This window comes from Phocoena phocoena, chromosome 16 (assembly GCF_963924675.1).
Source record: "Phocoena phocoena chromosome 16, mPhoPho1.1, whole genome shotgun sequence".
Lineage (NCBI taxonomy): Eukaryota > Metazoa > Chordata > Mammalia > Artiodactyla > Phocoenidae > Phocoena > Phocoena phocoena.
This window is the reverse complement of record NC_089234.1, coordinates 81657059-81675998: the sequence shown is the minus strand read 5'-3', so window position 1 is coordinate 81675998 and position 18940 is coordinate 81657059. Positions and strand designations below refer to the sequence as shown.

The following is an 18940-nucleotide window of genomic DNA, read 5'->3' as shown; positions in this document are numbered from 1 at the left end:
ATTAGGTTGTTTGTTTTTTTTTGCTATTGAGACTGTATGAGCTTTTCCTATAGTTTGGAAATTAATCCCTTATCAGTTGCATCGTTTGCAAATATTTTTTCCCAGTCTGTAGGTTGTCTTTTTGCCTTGTTGATAGTTTCCTTTGCTGTGTTCACAGGATTCTTTAGAGAGTCTTCAAGTGCATGTTACCCTAGTTGGGCAACCACAGGTGTAGGCAAACATTTTAGAAGTTATACTGTGAATGAGAAGACGTTGGGTCAAAGGAAGCTTTTTGTTTTTTGTTAAAGATGGAAGCTGGTTTGTATGCTGATGGGAATGCTCCCTTAGAAAGGAGACGTTGATGCTAACTCTGGGCGTGGAAGCCTTGAAAGGGTTGCAAGGAATGAATCCTAAACACAAGGAGAGCCCCCCTGGTGAGAGCTGGGAAATATGCTCCCCCATAATAGTCTATCACGGCTCTTCTCCATCAACCTGCTCTATCTTTAGCAAACACCCTCTTTTTCTTTGTTTATGGTACGTTTCTCTGATTACAACGTAAACCCACGATGACAGGGACTTTTCCTTATTGTTCATCCCTGAATTACCAACACTCAGGGCAGTACCCAGCACACAGTGGGTGCTTAATAAATATTTGTTGAATAAATGTTAAAAAACGGATTAAAATGGGTACAGGTGCCGCTCTAGATTTTATCTGATGGTGAGGATGAGGGAATTCCTGGCTAATTTGCTTTTATTTTCTCCAAGTAGACACTAGGCATTAGCTGAGAGTGAGGGGGTGTTGTTCAGAAGGGGCGGGGTTAGGCGTTGAGGCAAAGCCCTAGGTGGGGAATGATCATTTCCATTAGAAAGGAAGCAAACCACTGGAGAGAGAGGGGAGTCTACAGTCAGGGCTGAGCATCTGTTTGAGGTCATGGTACAGCAGGTTGGCTCAGTTGTGTGAATGATTCCTGGGTGTCTGGCCTATGCAGCTGGCATCTGGTGAAGCCATTTATCAAGAAACAAAATGAGGGAGAATAAGCAGGTCTTTCCGAAAAGATGATGAATCAGGGGTTGAACGCGCTGAGTCTGAGGCACCGGTGGGACATCACCGTGAAATAGCACAGGTAGGTGGTCCGTTACTTGGCCATGGTGGGGAAGAAAGAAGTGGATAGCGGGGAGGCAATGGGAGAGGAGCTGCCTTGTGGGTGGGAGCTGAAACCAAAGGCATAGTTAAGATCACTACAGGAGAGGGTAGCACGGAAGAGGAAGGTTAACTGAGCCTGGAGGAACACTGATGGGAAAGTCACATCATCGGTCATGCATGACAATGACAAAGCAGGTCACAGCTTCCCAGGGCCAGATGCCAGGTCTGGAGCCTCATTCGTTCCCCACCTCTGGCGTAGTGCTGGCCACACAGAAGTTAATTCTAAAATTCACCCTGATTTGATTTCTCTGCACTTTCATTTACTAGAATCCTATCACAGCTTATTATCTGAAATGCTGCTAGGGGAAAAATTTTTTGAAGGTAAAATTATGACTTTCATACAAATATAAAATGAACACTTGTAAAGATTTTATTTAATTCATTAATTAACAAGGAAGTCAGTAAGACATTACCACCACTCCAAGGGAGAATCCAAAGAGTAGACACATAAACAAACAAGAATGCTTAAAAGAATTTGCTTTTATAGATGCAAATAGATGCAAAACTGGATTCCTCCAAAGGAAAGAGGGGGTCAAGAGTGCTTCCCATGGACAGAATTCATTTGTATAGCTACAGATAAGAATAATTTGCATTGATATCAATTATCTACAGTTTACAGGACTGTCCGTAGCTCAAAGACAAGAAAGGCACAGAACACTCCCACAGAATCGGCCCAGAAGGGTGTGCTAGAAAACACCTATGTTTCCTTTGAAGACTCTATTCTTTCACGTTTATTTCAAAGTCTTTCATGTTTTTCCCTATAATGTTAAAAAAAAAAAAAACAGTTATCCTTACCACTTTTATTAGTTGGGTCTGTTATAAAATACACATGGAAGAATACTCCAGTACTACCATACCCAAACATGGGTACTAATTGATTAGGGAGATGAGGCTAAATTTGGGATACCTTAGGATTAATCTGTCTCTTAGTTAGAATGGGAAATTCTAAGATTCAAACCAAACCACCTCAAATCTACTCTGGAACGTAGTGGGATATCAATCAAATACAGAAGATGTTGAGATGGTCCTGTGAGCTCACTGTGAGCTTGCCAAGTTGGTTGGAGGCCTGGAGCGTGATGCCGGTTCCACCCCCGCCCCTGCCCCAGCCCATGCCTGCCTCCCTCTTGGAATGAAAGAGTGTCAGACTATATACGTAGCCTTCATTTCAAGCATATGATCCATATAAAAATGGAAAGCCTCCTCTCCTGCAGTAGAGAACAAAGATGACTCCGGTTGCTGCTGGAAGCTTTCGCTGCTCTAGCACGACAGTTCAGGAGGGATCAGAAAGAAAGCACATTGATGATTACTGGAGAAAATGCTCATATGAATTCCCTCAGCACGGTATTTCTCTTTGCAAATTTTAAGCGTTCCGTGGCAAGTCTGCCAAAAGTGTGAGAAGTATAAATAGGGAAGAGTGGGAAGGAAAAATGGGGACCTGTCACGACGCCACTGAAAATAGGGAACTAAGAACTTTCCTGAGATCCAAAGTCAAAGGGGGCTAATATTTACTTAGAAATGGAGTAGCAGGCATGAGCTTTAGCATGAAACGAAAGGCAGAAGAGTGAAATTAGGGAATAGAAGAGAGAAACTTGAAGATAGAAAAATGTGTCAAACTGAAGTCCTGCTCTTACAAAAAGTACAGATCAAAGAATGAGGGAAAAGGGGACTTCCCTGGTGGCACAGTGGTTAAGACTCCATTCTCCCAAGGCAGGGGGCCCGGGTTTGATCTCTGGTCAGGGAACTAGATCCCACATGCATGCCGCAACTAAGAGTTCATGTGCCACAACTAAGGAGCCCTCGAGCCGCAACTAAAGAGCCTGCCTGCTGCAACTAAGACCCAGTGCAACCAAATAAATAAATAAATATTTTTAAATAAAGGAGAATGAGAGAAGAAAATTAGGATACGCTGACTGCTTATTATGTCTTGCACTGATTAGGAACTTTATATCTACTTTTAATTTAATCTTTCAGTTCCTATTTCCTATGAAATAGCTATCTCACTAAAGACGATATTCAAATGTTTGGCAGCACAGACAATGAACCAATCAGAAGCTGGCCAGAGGACCCCTGCTGAGCTAGGCCTTAACCCTTCATCAGTCGGCTCCCCAGGCCACAGTAGGGATCTTGGGAAGGGCTCAAGGCAGCAAGGGGACAGGAAGCAGGCTCTAGACAAAGGCCACGCACCAACATTTGCGTGAGTGAAATGATGTGTACCAACTGAGCATCAGCTCTGAGTGACACCTGTCCTCTGGGCAGGTTCAGGCTTAATCTCCATCTTCACTTTGTCCTTTCCATGATGCTCCACTAGCATCAGGGGTCTTCCCTGCCGCTCCTGCAGAGGCCGGAGATAGATGGGCTCCAGACTAGACATTTACAACCGGCCTCCAGTTCACACCTCCTGGGGTGAGAAGAAGATGGGCCGCAGGCCTACCGTTCACTACCAGCCTCTTATTTACATTTCCTGAGACAAGAGACAAATGGGCTCCTGGCTACGTATTTATGACCAGGCTCCCGTCTGCATTTAAAGATCTGCACTTTGATATAAGAAACAACAACAGGAATAGGGTAGATAACTGGACATTGGACACTTTTATGGCAGGACGAGAGAGGGGCTAAAGCCTGTTAAGAGATCAAGAGATCACACATTTCCCGTCCTTGAGGCAAGGGAGACACTACCCATGCCCTAATGGCCTCATGGGGTCAAAAAGGCAGGGGTGCCAGACCATAATAAGTGTTGCCTTTGCCCATGCCAGACGCCTGTGCGATGAAATCCATCTTGACTGAGGGGTGCATGCTCACCTAGGGGAGGGTCCCAGGACAAAGTAGCCATGGGGTCAAAGCAAGACGATTAGCCAAGAAGGCAAAGACCCAGAAGACTGACCCCTTAGAAAGGATTTAAACTTCCCAAAGGTATGACTCTCCTGACTCGCTGAGTTCGCCCGTGCGTCTTTCCACACGTACTCTGCTTTTCTAATAAATGCTTTACTTTCCTCTATACCTTCTGTCTCCTTGTCAGATCCTTCCTTTCAAGGTAGACAAGGACTGGGGGTCTAAATTCTAGCCGCTGGCCCCCGTGGTCTAGCACTTAGGATTCCTGGTTTCCACCCAGGCGACCAGGGTTCAATCCCCTGGCCAGGGAACTAAGGTCTCACTTCAAGCCGCTGCTCGCTCACTACTGCATGCGTCCAACATCACGGCGGGCAGCAGTAGGGACCCTTGTTCTCCTTTACCCCCTAATCCCTTCAGCATCCCCACGATTAGCACACCAGCCTGTACAAATTTAGGTACATTTCTTTACTAAAGGCCTGGGAACAATTTCAGAAGGCAATTATAATGAAGGAAGGAAAGAGTTCAAGTTCTAGTTCATTTAGACTTCTAGAAAAGGCAGGGTTTCCCAGACATTTTTACTTGGTCTACCCAGCACCTTCCCCACAACCCCCCATCTTGGTGCCTTGGTTAAGGGTGTGGGCTTTGCAGTCTGTGCTTCCTGGGTTTGCAACTGTCACTCAGTAACCTCGTGGCATTGGGCTAAAAGTCACACCTCTCAGAGCCAGTATTAGAACTGGTGGTTTTTATTAGGTGTGATGATGGCATTGGGGGCTTGTAAGGAAGTATCTTTTTTCTTCTTTTTCTTTGATGTGTAAACAGAGGTATTTGGGGAGCAGGAAATGATGTGGTGTTTGCAATTTGTCTCAAAATACATTCCAGATGAAAAAATGGGAGTGGTCGTGCCGTGGTAGGAGAAGACAGATGATTGTTGAAGCAAGGTGATGAATACGTGGAAGGGGGTGAGGTATCTTGTGCTCTCCAGACTTTTGTGCGCGCTTGAAAATTTTCATAATAAGAGTAAACAAACCAAAAACAAATAATGAGTCTTTCTGGCTCCACATTTTAAAAAGAATAGCAGGATGTACTTTTCATGATTGCAATTTATTTTGATTTTCCAGATAGATCCCACCTCTCATCCTATCCATCAGCTTCTCTAGACATTAGCAGGGAACATTCCCTTTGACAAGACTTGCCAGGCCCAGTGGTAGGGAGTATATTGTTTTGGATTCTATACCTACATTTTAAAAATGTCACCAGTTTCCTATTTGGAGTAACTTGAATGCAAGTGTCTTATCTTAAGGTGTTGCTTTCCTCTGTCCCACTCCTTTTTTTTTTTTTTTTTTTTTTCCCGGTAGGCTTGCCATTTCTTTTTTTTCATTTTCCTACACGTTTATTGGAGTATAATTGCTTTACAACGTTGTGTTAGTTTCTGCTGTATAACGAAGTGAATCAGCTATATGTATACACACATCCCCATATCCCCTCCCTCTGGAGCCTCCCTCCCACCCTCCCTACCCCATCCCTCTAGGTGGTCACGAAGCACTGAGCTGATCTCCTTTTTAAGGACTATTAGGGGTTAGCGTTATCTCCAAGGAGAAAATAGCCTTGGGAGGAACAGCCTACATCCTGGCGTATAAAGGCAACGGGCTGCTGGAAGGAAAGACGTGGCAGGGTGAAGAGTGTTTACTGAGGTTCGTGGTTAGGGTTATCAGGGTCTCACGGAGAAAAAAAGGAGAAATGAATCATCATCATTTGATCATGGTATTCACAGCCAGAGGGAGGGACAATGGGAAAAAGAGAAACACAAAGAAACCGTCAAAATAAAACTGGGATGTACGAGGGCAGGAGGAGGGAGAAAGTCTGAGAAATGGTGGGGGGGGGGGGAATGTAATCGCACCGATACTGGCCACAAACACAAAAATTTGCCCATTCCTGGTTTACATTAAAAATGAATATGTATGTACATGTATTTGTCGGCTGTGTCCCGACTAGGCAGGTGATGAGGCGCTCCTTTAAGAACCTTGAAGACCCAAAGTTGCACTCAGACCGCCCACCTGGATCTGAGCCCAACCCTGGACCTGAGAACCGAATGGCCGACTGCGGCCGTGGCTGTTCCCTCCGCCCTGGAAGAGCTTGCAGGTCGATTTTTGTCAGTGGATCGAGAGGGAGCCCCGGAGTCCTCCAGCCCGTGCTCTTAGCGCTCAGCGCCCGGCCTGGACCGCCCGGTCGGAGCCGGCCCGAGCTGCAGGGCCGCCCTCCGCCGCACGGGGGCAGCAGCACCTGCAGCGCGGCGGCGGCGGCGGCGGCCGTCCCGGCGCCCCTCTTGGCGGCGGCGGGCGGAGGCCGGCCCGCGGCGCGCTCGCTGATTGGCCGCGGCGCGGGCGCTGCCATGTTGGCGGAAGCGGCGCCTTCTGTACCGTGGCTGCGGCCGCCGAGTCCGTGCGCTCAGCGTCCTGCTCCCTCGCCTCGTCCGGGTCTCGGCGCTGAGAGGCGGCGGCGGCCGGCGGGATGGAGAAAAGTAGGATGAACCTACCTAAGGGGCCGGACACGCTCTGCTTCGACAAGGACGAGTTCATGAAGGTGCGCGCTGGGGCTCCGCTTCCCGAGCCGGCGGCGGGGGGCCTGCTCTCCTTTCGCTCCGGGGCCTCCTCGGGCCGCGCCCATTCCGGACCGGCCCCCGGCGGGACCTCGCTGCTCCTCGCAGTGGGTCTCTTGGCCTCAGGTGTGGCCGGGGCACCCTGGAGAAAGCACCACTGTGAAATCGTGCGTAGTGAGCGAAAAGGCCTCGAAGTTGTGTGCCAGTGGTTTTGAGCTAAGTATAATAAGCTCCTGTTATTACCTGACCCCGTTAGCATGCAGTGCAGTAGGATTGCCAGTCCCCTGGCCAAACAGAAGCTTGTTGACCAGCGCCTTGCACCTAAAAGCTCAGTACTAATGCATTGACCAAATCTCTGAACTCACGTCCATACCGAGGGATCAGGTGGGGGCAAAAGGCACTAAATCGAAAGATTTTCCTTAACGTTCACCTAAAGCTTCTGAATGAGATATTTAAAAGATGAGAATCTTCTCACTTTGTTGCGATACAACAAAGCAAGCTATTCTCCTTTTCTAAAGTTTGCCCTACTGCTCTTTATAAGGTGACCTCGAAGTTGGTCTGCATGTCATTGTAGGACATAAACTTACATAAACAGAATAGCAATATAAACCGAAAACATTTTATGGATAATAAAGGTTCATCAGGCACAGCCTTGAAAATACCCAAGATTTGAATCAGAGCTAGGAGGAACTTTGCATACCTATTTGGTGTAACCCTCTCGGTCTGTACTTAAACTACCAAGAAACATATTTATGTTTTATATCTAAGGACTGGGGGTTTTGATACCACTAAGTGGCTCTTTTCAGTGTTAAAAAGGTAAACGTTTTGGCTCAGTAGACGCTAAACTTTTAAGGAAGTGAGTGTAAATCCCTTACTGTTCTTTTTTGATGACTTTAAGTCATACTATGTTTTTTCTTATTTTAGGTTCATCACTCTCTCTCTCTTTTTGATATTTGCAGTCAGATCACATCTCTGGTTTTAAAAAGTATTTATATCTGTTTTCTTTATGGCTGAGTAATAATCCATTGTATATATGTACCACACTTTCTTTATCCATTCCTGTGTTGATGGACATTTACGTTGCTTCCGTGTCCTGGCTATTGTAAATAGTGCTGCAGTGAACATTGGGGTGCACATAACTTTTCAAATTATGGTTTTCTTCAGATATATGCCCAGGAGTGGGATTGCTGAATCATATAGTAGTTCTATATTTCGCTTTTTAAGGCATCTCTATACTGTTCCTAAAAAAAGACGAAATAACGCCATTTGCAGCAACATGGATGGACCTAGAGATTATCATACTAAGTAAAGTAAGTCAGACGGAGAAACACAAATACCATATGATACCACTTATATGTGGAATCTAATTTTTAAAAATGATACAAATGAACTTATTTACAAAACAGAAACAGACTCACAGATCTTAAAAGCATACTTAGGTTACCAAAGGGGAAACGTGCCGGGGAAGTGATAAGATGGGAGATTGGGATTGACATATACTCACTACTGTGTATAAAATAGGTAACTAATAAGGACCTACTGTATAGCACAGGGAACTCTACTCAGTATTATGTAATAAACTATATGGGAAAAGAATCCAAAAAAGAGTGGATATAAGTATAACTGAGTCATTTTGCTGTACACCTGAAACTAACACAATCTTGTAAGTCAACTATACTCCAATAAAAAAAATTTTTTTTAATGTGGTAAAAAACGGTATTTCCATCTGGATTCTCTCCAGTGTGGCCATATCATTTTTAGTATGCGGGGCTGTCTAGACCCAGGAATGATGTACTCTTGTTCTCGTACAGTGGTGTTTCTGCTAAACCACGGCAAGGAAGAGCGTAACTTGTCAGGGATGTGTGAAAGGGACCGAGGAGTGAACTTGCTGATCCAGGAACGCTTTGTTCCACCCCCTGGCTGAGAGCTGCCCTGGAGCGAGGGTAGAAAGAAAGACCATGATGAGAAGAGGCGCACTAGAAGAAGAAAAGGCACAAGCAGAGATCAGGGGCTTTGTTCTGACTTCTGATTTCAGGAGTCTCAGAATACAGAAAACTTAACTTGTCCAACTTTTGCCTTCTTCAAGGCTTCCTTCAGGCTCAGTACCAGCATTCTTTCGGACTTGCTAGCCCCACCACGTTTCTTGCTCTGAGATGGCAGAATGCCTTTGGCAAGAGCAGCTGCAGAAAGCAGAAAGCTCAAAATATAAGTTCTAAAGTAGAACCTGCAGTAAGGAGAGGGCAAACTGGGAAGGTGGCTGGAATGGCCACATTCTTCCATGGCTCCTAAGCCTCTGAATGTGCCCTGCAATTTGTAGTGCTAATAAATGTGACCACTTCACGTGTAGAAGAAAACTACCTAGGACAGTTGTCCCGTGTTAAATGTTTTTGATTTTCTAGGTGAGACCTGGAGATAAAGGTTATTTGCGATTTGTGTTTCCTTCAGAGAGACGTAAGTTTTAGTTCCATGGCAGAAATGGTGGGCGGAGAGCTTGCTGTCGGGGTTATATTTCTACCTCTGTGTCTCATTCAGCACATTTTGTAATTTGTTCCTGTGGGAAAGTTAGGGGATGTCCTGTTTGCATTAGGAGAGTTGAGATTACTTGAAATCCGGTCGTTGGGTTGGAAACTGTGTCATTAGTCTGCCATACGTGACGAGGGCCTGTTAGGACAGTGGTAGCAGTTGCTCACTTAATAAACAGTCATTCATTGATCACCTGCTTTGTGTCAACCAGCAATCTAGACGGGATAGTACAAGGGTACATAAGATATGGTTTGAGCTGTTGAGTATGGTCACAGGAAGACCACCGTGTGTGCTGAGAAACTGGACCTAGTCCAGAGAGGCTGGAAGGCTGGCCAGGAGTGAGACGGGAAAGGTAGGAGGGCAGCTGAGCTGCCGTCACGTTTAAAGCAGGAGATTACATGGGCATGTCTGTTGCATTGGAGCAGCGTTAGAGGGCGCTGTGCCACTGGTTACTTCAGGTTAATATCGGATTCCAGCTCAAGGGAAAATTGTGTTGGATTTGAACTGATGAGCTAATATTTTGATACGGACCGTTCTTGCACATGTGTTTCAGTCCTAACTCAGTGTCTTAGTGGTATCTCAGACCTTTAGGAAAGTATTTAATAAATTCTTAATAAATAGCAAACTACCTTTCTGAACACAGAAAAAAAAAAGAGGCTACTAAAAAGTTATTTCAGTGGTCCTTGTGAGATCTAATGAGAAAGAGGAGGGGACAGATTTGTGGAAGATGGAGGTGATCAAAAGACAGGAGTGGCAGATGGAAGAATCACTTGGGGCAGAGGTGGTGATGACATCATACCGTTAGCTTCGTCACCTTGCAGAAATCTTTAGCGCGCGTTGATAGCCAGCTATCAGATGAAATAGGACCTAAGATCTTGGTAGCAGGGAGAGAAAGCGGCCTACTAACAAAGATAAATTAGATCCCTTTACCTAGGAGTGCTGTTGGAATCGTAGCTTTCCCCTTCTAGCCCAGCGTACGACTTCGCTTCCTGTTTTATAGCAAAAATAGTGTCATCGAATGGGAACTCCTTCATCTTGCTGACGATGACGGCTCATTCTTGTATTTGTGCCCGTTCTCTTTCTCCTCCTCGCCTGTTACGTAGAGGGGTTTTCCGTCCTTCCTTCCTTCCGCCCATGCTTGGAGCCCAGGCCCTCCTGCACTCTCCCCACTGGCTTTAGTCTCTTCCCCTTGACCCTCCTGCCTCTAGTCTGTCCTGTCACACTCTTCCACATTACAGCCAAATGCTCCAGTTGTTGTTACTTCCTTCCGCGCTTTTTGGCCATTTGTGTGTCTTCTTTGGAGAAGTGTCTGTTCAGCTCCTTCGCTCATTTTTTAATTGGGTTATTTGTCTTTTTATTGTTGAGTTGTAAGAGTTTTTGTATATTCTGGATATTAGACCCTCATCACATATATGACTTGCAGATATTTTCCACCATTCAGTGGGTTGTCTTTTCACTTTTTTAATAGTGTCTTTTGACACATAAAAGTTTTTATTTTGATCGCGTTCAATTTTTCTATTATCTTGATGCTTTTTGTGTCATATCTAAGAAATGACTGCCTAATTCAAGGTCACACGGACTTTCACCTGTTTTCTTCTAAGTTTTATAGTTTTAGCTCTTCTACTGAAGTCTTTTGATCTATCTTGACTTAAATTTTCGTTTATGGTGTGAGGTTGGTGTTCACATTCATTCTCTTCCGTGTAGATATTCTCTTGTCTTAACGTCAGTTGTTGAAGAGACTCTTCTTTCCCCATTGAATGGTCTTGGCGCCCTTGTAAGAAATCAGTTGACTATAAATGTATGGGTTTTAAGTTCTTCTTTTTAAATGTTTAGGAAATCTACAGTGTAAAGTAAAACTATTCCTGATGAATGAAATGTGGCAGTTGTTACATACCACTGAGTTTGGGGTTGTTTGCTGTCATAGCAAAAGCTGCCTAATTCAATATTCACAGATGTTCTAAGTAATTTAGTCTTGTGCAATGCAACGCTTGTTTATCTAAGAACAAATATATAATCGGCAAGTTGAGCGCTAATATTGCCTAATAGCATTTGTTTGTGAGAGTTGAGTTATATGATTTAGAATGTCACCATGAAGTTCATACCTGAACTTCATCCATCTGAAGTTCATACCTTCAAAGATGATGTACTCAGGCAAGCAGAGTGCTCTGCACAGTCATACAGCTGGTTAATAGCAAGGCCAGGATGTCAGGCTGAGGCCTGCCCACACGTTCTTGCTGCGATTGCTGTGTAACTATGTAAGGTGTTACCTGGGGTCGTCTCAAGCAGCAAAATGTCTAGGCTAATTCTGGCTCTAGGTAAAGAAGCAGATGGTTTTCACTAAGTGGCTGTGAAATTGCAGTTTGGTAAGAAATCCTCTTATCTGACACTATCAGAGCAGGTGTTTGGGTGATTAAGAAAGTCAGTTTTTAAAAGTACTCAAGGGATGGTGCTTGAGTCCTTCACGTTTTATTTTCAGTCATACGTGTGTACATTTAGTCTCCATTGATGTGGTACCAGGCTCTTTTCTCTGAAAATTTGTCTGCTGATTCGATTTCTGGATTGTCCTTTAAGTCGGATGAGAACCCTAAGGCATCTGCAAAGAATCTGGTATAGGATCCTCCAAGATTTGTATGACCCCCCTTCCCGCTGCCCTACCTGGTTCATGGTCATGTGATAGATAATTGAGTAAAAATTGTCTTGTCAATTTCTCAGTATCGGGTCTTCACAGAGCATCATAGTTTTCATGAAAACAGTTGTCTTCTTGCACTTACATTTTGTTGGTTTATATAATGTTTAATAAAATTTTGTAATTTTGATGATAAGTACAAGTGACCTTAACAAGTTCGGGAATCATCACATCTGATTCTTGGTGACTAAACAGCTCAGCTAGTAGCAGAGTCATAGGTGCAATAGACAGTAACCTGCTGGCCGTATGCATGTCTGCCTCCCAGGGGCATCAGAATGTTATAAAGGGAGGTGGCATGGCGAACCTGTGAGACCAGTACTTGGAAGTTGGTTTTGAAAGATTCTGAACATCTGTTCGGTGGAATACTCAACGTCCATATAAAATGTCAGTACAGATTTATATGTATTATGAAAGGACATTGAAGTTATATTTTCATATGGGGAAAAGTAGCTTAAAAAAGGTTTATTAAGATTGTGTGTGTGTGTGTGTGTGTGAGTGTGAGAACACAGGAAGAGGTCTGGGGTTTCGTTGACGATGGTGACGTAGGAGGATCCTGAACTCACCTCCTCGCATGGACACACGAAATCGACAGCTACTTAATGGAACAATTTCCTCTGAGAAAACCCCCCAAAACTAGCTGAGCATCTCCTGCACATCTGGCAAACAAGCAAAAACCCACATCAAAGTGGGTAGGAGAGGCTGAGACACAGTCTCACCATACACCCCTCCGCCAGTGTGGTGACCCACAATCAGGGGGAACTCCCATCCCAGGCTGCTCCCCGAGGAGCGAAGGGTGTGAACCCCACCCCTGGCACCCCTACTTTCAAGACTTGCATCTGGGAGATGAGCCCCCAAGACATCTAGCTTTGAAAGTCAATGGAGCTGGCATCTGGAAGACCCATGAGGCTACAGTGACCTGAGAAACAGTTTTTGAAGGGGCAGCATGAACTTACCCTCCCCAGGGCCTGACACAGACACAGCAACTGAAAAGGGCCCAGACTTGCTGTGAAAGAGGCTTGTTTATCTTAAAGCATCGGCCTGAGGGGCAGGCTTCTAACTTGGCCCACGTCTGGGGGCTTGGAGGCCGGCGGGGCCACCTGTGCTCTCTCTCTCCTTGCTCCACTCAACAGTATCTCCTGGAAAGGAACGTGTGTACTTGGTCTGGCGCCCTGATTTTTGCAGCTGCTGCCTGGGGACACCTCTTAGGTCACCTGGCTCTGGTGGCCAGTGAGGTTTACGTTTGTAGGTCCCCAGTGTTCATTGCAGTATTATTTGCAATAGTCAAGACGTGGAAGCAGCCTAAGTGTCCATGGATGGATGAATGGATAAAGAAACTGTGATACACACACCACACACTGGGATGTTATTCAGCCACGAAAAAGAAAGAACTCTTGCCCTCTGTGGTGGCAAGGTGGATGGACCTTGAGGGCATTAGTGCTCAGTGACATAAGTTAGAGAAAGGATGATCGTGGTCTCACTTGTGTGTGGGATCTAAAAAGCAAAGCAAGAAAAAATGGACCCACAGGTACTGTTCACATGGGTGGTTACCAGAGGCAGCCGGTGGGGAGTGGGCAGAATGGGCGAAGGGGGTCAGATGGTACAAACCTGCAGTTAATCAGGTAAGTAAGCCTGGGCATGTGGTGTACAGCACGGTGACTGTAGTTAATACCGTGTTGTGTATTTGAAAGTTGAAGGGAGTGAACCTTTTTTTTATCAGTCTGTTTAGAAAAGTCATTAAACGATGACAACTACGATAAGCGGCAACAGCGACAAGTCCTCGGCAGTGGAGGGTTGGTACAGTTATTATCGCCCAAAGTGCATCATTTACGTTAAGATTCATTCCTGGTGGTGTACATGCTGTGAGTTTTGGCAAATGGATAGTGACCTGTATGTACAGCCACAGTGTTGCATGTAATAGCCCTAAAGGCCCTCTGTGCTCTGCCTGTCCATCCTTTTCTCCCTCCGACCCCAGGCAGCCCGCTCATCTTTTTACTGCGTCCATAGTCTTGCCTTTTCCAGAATGCCATATAGTTGGAATCCTGTAGGATATACCCTTTCCAGATTAGCTTTCTTCACTTTGTAATCTTACAAGTTCTCATAGCAGGAAAAGGAAGTGTGTAACGGTGTGTGATGGATTTTAACTGGACTTACTGTGGTGATCATTTTATAATAGATACAAACGTGGAATCGTGTTGTGCACCTAAAAGCCATCTAATGTTATATGTCAGCTGTATCTCAACTTAAAATATAATTTATATTTTAAAGAGAAATCAAAAAGAGTCTGGAAGGATGTGAATCACGAAGTTAAATAGAAAGACATCCATAGTGCCTGTCTGTAGGGCATCAGGACTGAGTGATTTTTTTTACTCTCTGTCTTTTGTGTCATTATAGCCCACCCTCCTCCTCGGGTTCCACATCTGTGGATTCAACAACCATCCATCAGAAATATTTGGGAAAAAAAATTCCAGAAAGTTTCAAAACGCAAAACTTGAATTTGCTGAATTGGCAACTATTTACATAGTGTTAACATTGTATTTACAATTATCTGCATAACATTTGCATCTTACTAGGTATGATGTAATCTAGAGATGATTTAAAGTATACGCAAATACTGCGCCATTTTATATTAGGGACTTGGGCATCCCCAGATTTTGGTGTCCTAGGGGATCCTGGAACCAGGCCCCCATGGATGCTGCGGGATGGCTGTATTTCTTTGCTGGTTGAAAGTTTCACAGTGAACATTTGTTACTTTTAAAACTAAGGGAAAAGGAGCAATTTCTGTTTTGTGAGGAGCCTATTTAACGTGTGTAGTTAAAAAAAACTAAATCCCTTGTAGAATGTAGGCAGCAGGAGAGAATGCTCTTGGTCAGGGGCCACCCGCTTGGCGCCTTGATAGTGCACAAGCACCTTTATGTCACGTGTACTTAAAAGGACTTTCTCCCAACAGCAGTAGCCTTTCAAATGAGTAGAATGGCGTTTATCTCTTATTCTTTCTCTCCTTTTATTTCTGTGTGTAAAATGTGATATCGTTGCAGTAATTCTTTTTTCTGCTTTTATTTTCAGGAAGACTTCGATGTCGATCACTTTGTGTCCGACTGTCGGAAGCGGGTCCAGCTGGAAGCACTGAGAGATGACCTGGAGCTCTACTATAAGCTGCTTAAAACGGCCATGGTCGAGCTCATCAACAAGGACTATGCAGACTTCGTCAACCTGTCAACGAACCTGGTAAACTTTAAATCCAGAGTTCCTACCAGTCAGTGTATTTACATACGTACTACACACTCTCTTTCTCACTCATGTTTATTCTTAAAAGTGCTGAGTGTTTTTAGAAACCTTTTAGTTGATTTTTCCCCCAGAAACTTGGAGAGATTACTAATCTTATTAATAAAAGAACTAAACTTTCTTGATACACATTTTTTGTTTTGAGTTTAGTTTGATTATATTTTGAATGACTTATTAAGAAGTAGTGAAAAGTAAAGGATAACAATCTCAAGAGTGGTTGTTTTTGTTAGTTGCTAAGTGATTACCATGAAATCTCACTGGTTTAGACTAATTTGCTAGAGCAGATACCAACTATTCCTAAGGAAGTGTTTAATTTACTTTCAGGTACTGTGCTAGCCAGACATAGGTTGAGGAAACATTGGCCAATATTGACCTTCAGGTGGCCTGGTTTTATAAAAACATAGGAATGGTTTGTGAGAAGCACATCAGTTACTTGGAAAAGTTGTTTAGAAATGCTTGAGTTTTAATACTTGGAAAAGTCTTCTTGTTCATACTTTATTTGGTTGTTAAATCTGTTTATCCAAAGAAGTATAGAAAGTCGCCATCTCCATGGGAATTTCAGGAAGCGTTAAGAATAACGAGCTGTGTTGGCTTTTGGGAAGTACACCAGTAAGATAAATGTTCCAGTAGGATTAGAAACCCTGAAAATTTTATTTCCATTCTGTTTAATTTGTATTTTTCTCAAAGGCTCTAATAATACTTAGGAGAGATATAGCTCATCAGACTTTCACATCAGCTGGCTGAACATCATAAGTACAGAGATAGCTATTTTTCCTGTTAAAGTTTTTTTAATTCATTTAAAATTTCATCCAGAGGCAAACTGTACACGAGGAATCTTTGATTTATTACGACTTTCCCTATTTGCATAGTTTCATGTATATCAACAGATTTTTTCACTTTCTGTAAGCAATATTTGTGGTAAGATAGCATTTCTGTTATTTATCTAGTTATTAGCAATATGTGATTGTACGGAAAGAATAACCTAAGTCTAGTACAGCTTTGCTCGTTAAACAGAAGCTTCACTGTCACTCCTGACTCTGACGTGCTTGTGCCAACATGATTTTGCCTTTAGGTTGGCATGGACAGAGCCCTCAGCCAGCTTTCTGTGCCTTTGGGACAGTTACGGGAAGAGGTTCTGGTAAGTCCCCAGGTGCCGGTAAACAGTCTATATGTATAAAGCACGTTACGCTCGTTTGCCTTCTCCAAGAAGAACTCCTTTAATGTGTTAGGTTGTTGTGGTGGTGGTTTAATGGTCCATGATTATAGTACTCACCTTCAAAACTGGTGAAAATGATTCTCTACTTTTTGCATGTGATATCACAGACTAAAAACGTGTTTGGTTTGAAGACGACAGATCGTCAAAGAGTAGACACTTTTAAATGTCAGGGCGGAAAAGAAGGGTATTTCAAAATTTAACTTGTTAATACCACCTCCCCCATCTGTAAGTGGTCTCCAACTTAGAACTGGCTGACGTATAGTTTAAAATTTGTAATTTTACAAGTGTTTTCCCAGACAGTGTTTTACATGTGGTTAGGTTCCTGGACCAGTCTACAAAAGCTGTTTAACCCCTGTATGTAACTGAAGGATAATATAAATAGCGTGTAACGCCTAGTTTCTGGGAGAAACTCTCTCCCGTGGGAACGGGAGTGTCTGCCTGTAAGCCTTGAGGACAGGGACCCCTTCTGGATGGACAGTGGAGCGGGAGTTTTGGCATCACCTCTGACAGGAGACCGTGTGGCCTGCCCTCCCCTCACCCGCTCGTCTGTGCTAGGCACCCCGACCTCCATTGTCCCTTAGTTGTGATGCACTGCACCATCGCTTCCTGTGTGTGTCACCACTGGACCACGCCAGACCAAGTGGCCTCACGCACCTTGCCCCCGAGACAGCGCCTGGCACGTGCGAAGCTCTCAGTAGGTAACGTAGGTAAAGAGGCCCTGCCTGGATAGAACTGAAGGAAATGCAGGGTAATGGGAGTGTCAGAGCTGAGAAGTCCCGAGGAGGGGTAGGCGGGAAAGACTTCATAAGAGAGATAAGTGTTGAGCTGTGCCTTGAACTAGCAGATGTGTTTGAAAGTGTATGTCTTTGAATTTTACAAAAGCTCATTACAGTGCTTTTCCTTGGAGTGGAAGGAAGGGGGTTTGTGGCCCGCTGCTGGAATGCGCGGCAGCTTCTGCGTGGCTCTCCTGCCTCCTCTTCGGTGCTCCCTCACCTCCCAGCCTCGTGGCTGACGTCTCCTGGGCCTCAGCCTGTGGTAACCTCCCACTCTTCTCTGTGCGCTCTCTCCGCTCTGCTGACCTGTGCTTTGAACTTCCTGGGCTGCTCTCACGCCTCCGGGCTCTAGTCCTGCCCTGCCACCTGCCAGTACCACGTCGCCTCCCTTATTCTGCAGCTGTCTTTATAGCCACCTTTCTCCTCACCAGCCACAGACCTCACCTGCCTTTTTGACCTCAACTCACGACGCTGCTCTGAGATTCTACGATCATTGAGGGATAAGACTGTTTCTGTCTAATTCATCATTGTAGCCTCACTGGCTACCACGGTAGCTGACATTTAATGGACATTTCATAATGTTTATTGAATGAATGAATTCACCTCTCCATAAAACTTTTGTGATTTATCTAGTTAATTCTGATCGTTTCCATTACCTTCATTTTGGCCTCAATTCTTCATACTTGGCTTAATTTATTAGCTTCTGGACATGTTTCTCCACCTATGACCTCTGGCTTTTCCTGGCCATTCTGTTCCTTACTTCTTGATTCCTACCATCCCCCAAACAGCATTTCATCAGGAAATATCAGTGCTTCGGGATTCTCTAGTTCCCTAAGATGTGTAGAATCTAAAGTCCTCCTAAATCAACCCCTCCCTGTTTATATTTCTACTCTGCAAAATGAAGCCTGCAGTGCACCCGGGTGCATGCCTCACCCACCCTGAGTGTGCGCCGTCAGTTGTGTCTTCCCACCTTTGTCTTCTGATAACCTCCTCTCCACCATCGTCAGCTTCCACAGGGTCAGACTCAAGTCCCATCCCCTGTGCCAGACTCTCCTGTCCTTTGATTCAGATGATTTCTTGAACGACATTGACGGTGCATGTATTATTATTCCTTCGGCCGTTAATCCTCCATAACCTTGGCTTTATATGTCATTTTGCCCCCAAACCATGAGTGCCCTCGACAGCAGTTGTATCTGATATTATGTATTTTTGTCAATATCTGCATAATACCGGCCCGAAGATAAAATTAAGTTCTGTGGAATTTAATTAAATGTGTAAGTTTCGTAATGTCACAAAACAGTTTCTGCTGTATGTTTTCTTTATTCTTTTAAAGAGTCTTAGGTCATCTGTCAGTGAAGGAATTCGGGCAGTAGATGAACGAATGTCTAAACAAGAGGACATTAGGAAAAAAAAGGTAGGTTGCACATGGCTTCATGGTAGCACCGTGGAGTTAACGGCACTTCCGCGCATGTGGTCTGATTTATTTCTCTTCGTACCTTGGCAGAGAGGAGGTGTGGGGTCTCTCCTTATTTTTAGGCAGCAGTGTTCAGCAAAGTTCGCGAGGGGTCGAGGCGGAGCTGGAGCCCAGGTCTTCTCACTCCTGGGCTGATTAAGGTCCTGTTAATAAGAGAGGTGTGCTAAGGTAACTAATAGAAGGAAAAGACGAAGAAAATCGCGTATTCTTCTCGTGCGTTGATTTACTCATGACGGCATTAAAACTTTTAAAGAAAACTAGATTTCTTATGCTGCATGCCAGCTAAAAGCCCTTCCCTCGTGTCTTCTCACACTTTTCAGTACTATGCAAGTGGTTTTTCTCAAAGCCTTTTTCTATGTATCTATATATACTTACGCT

The 18940-nt window shown here is 44.4% G+C and overlaps 1 protein-coding gene across 2 annotated transcripts in view; it reads left to right on the top strand.

The window, feature by feature from the left end:
• The first annotated feature begins 6409 nt into the window (after positions 1-6409).
• Positions 6410-18940, top strand: part of COG2 (component of oligomeric golgi complex 2) — a 41435-nt gene continuing 28904 nt past the window's right edge. For both annotated transcript variants that reach the window (XM_065894141.1, XM_065894142.1), the window contains exons 1-4: positions 6410-6592; positions 14881-15042; positions 16172-16237; positions 18422-18502. In XM_065894141.1, coding sequence (XP_065750213.1) covers positions 6521-6592; positions 14881-15042; positions 16172-16237; positions 18422-18502 — 381 coding nt within the window. In that variant the 5' untranslated portion in view covers positions 6410-6520. The remainder of the gene's footprint in view (positions 6593-14880; positions 15043-16171; positions 16238-18421; positions 18503-18940) is intronic.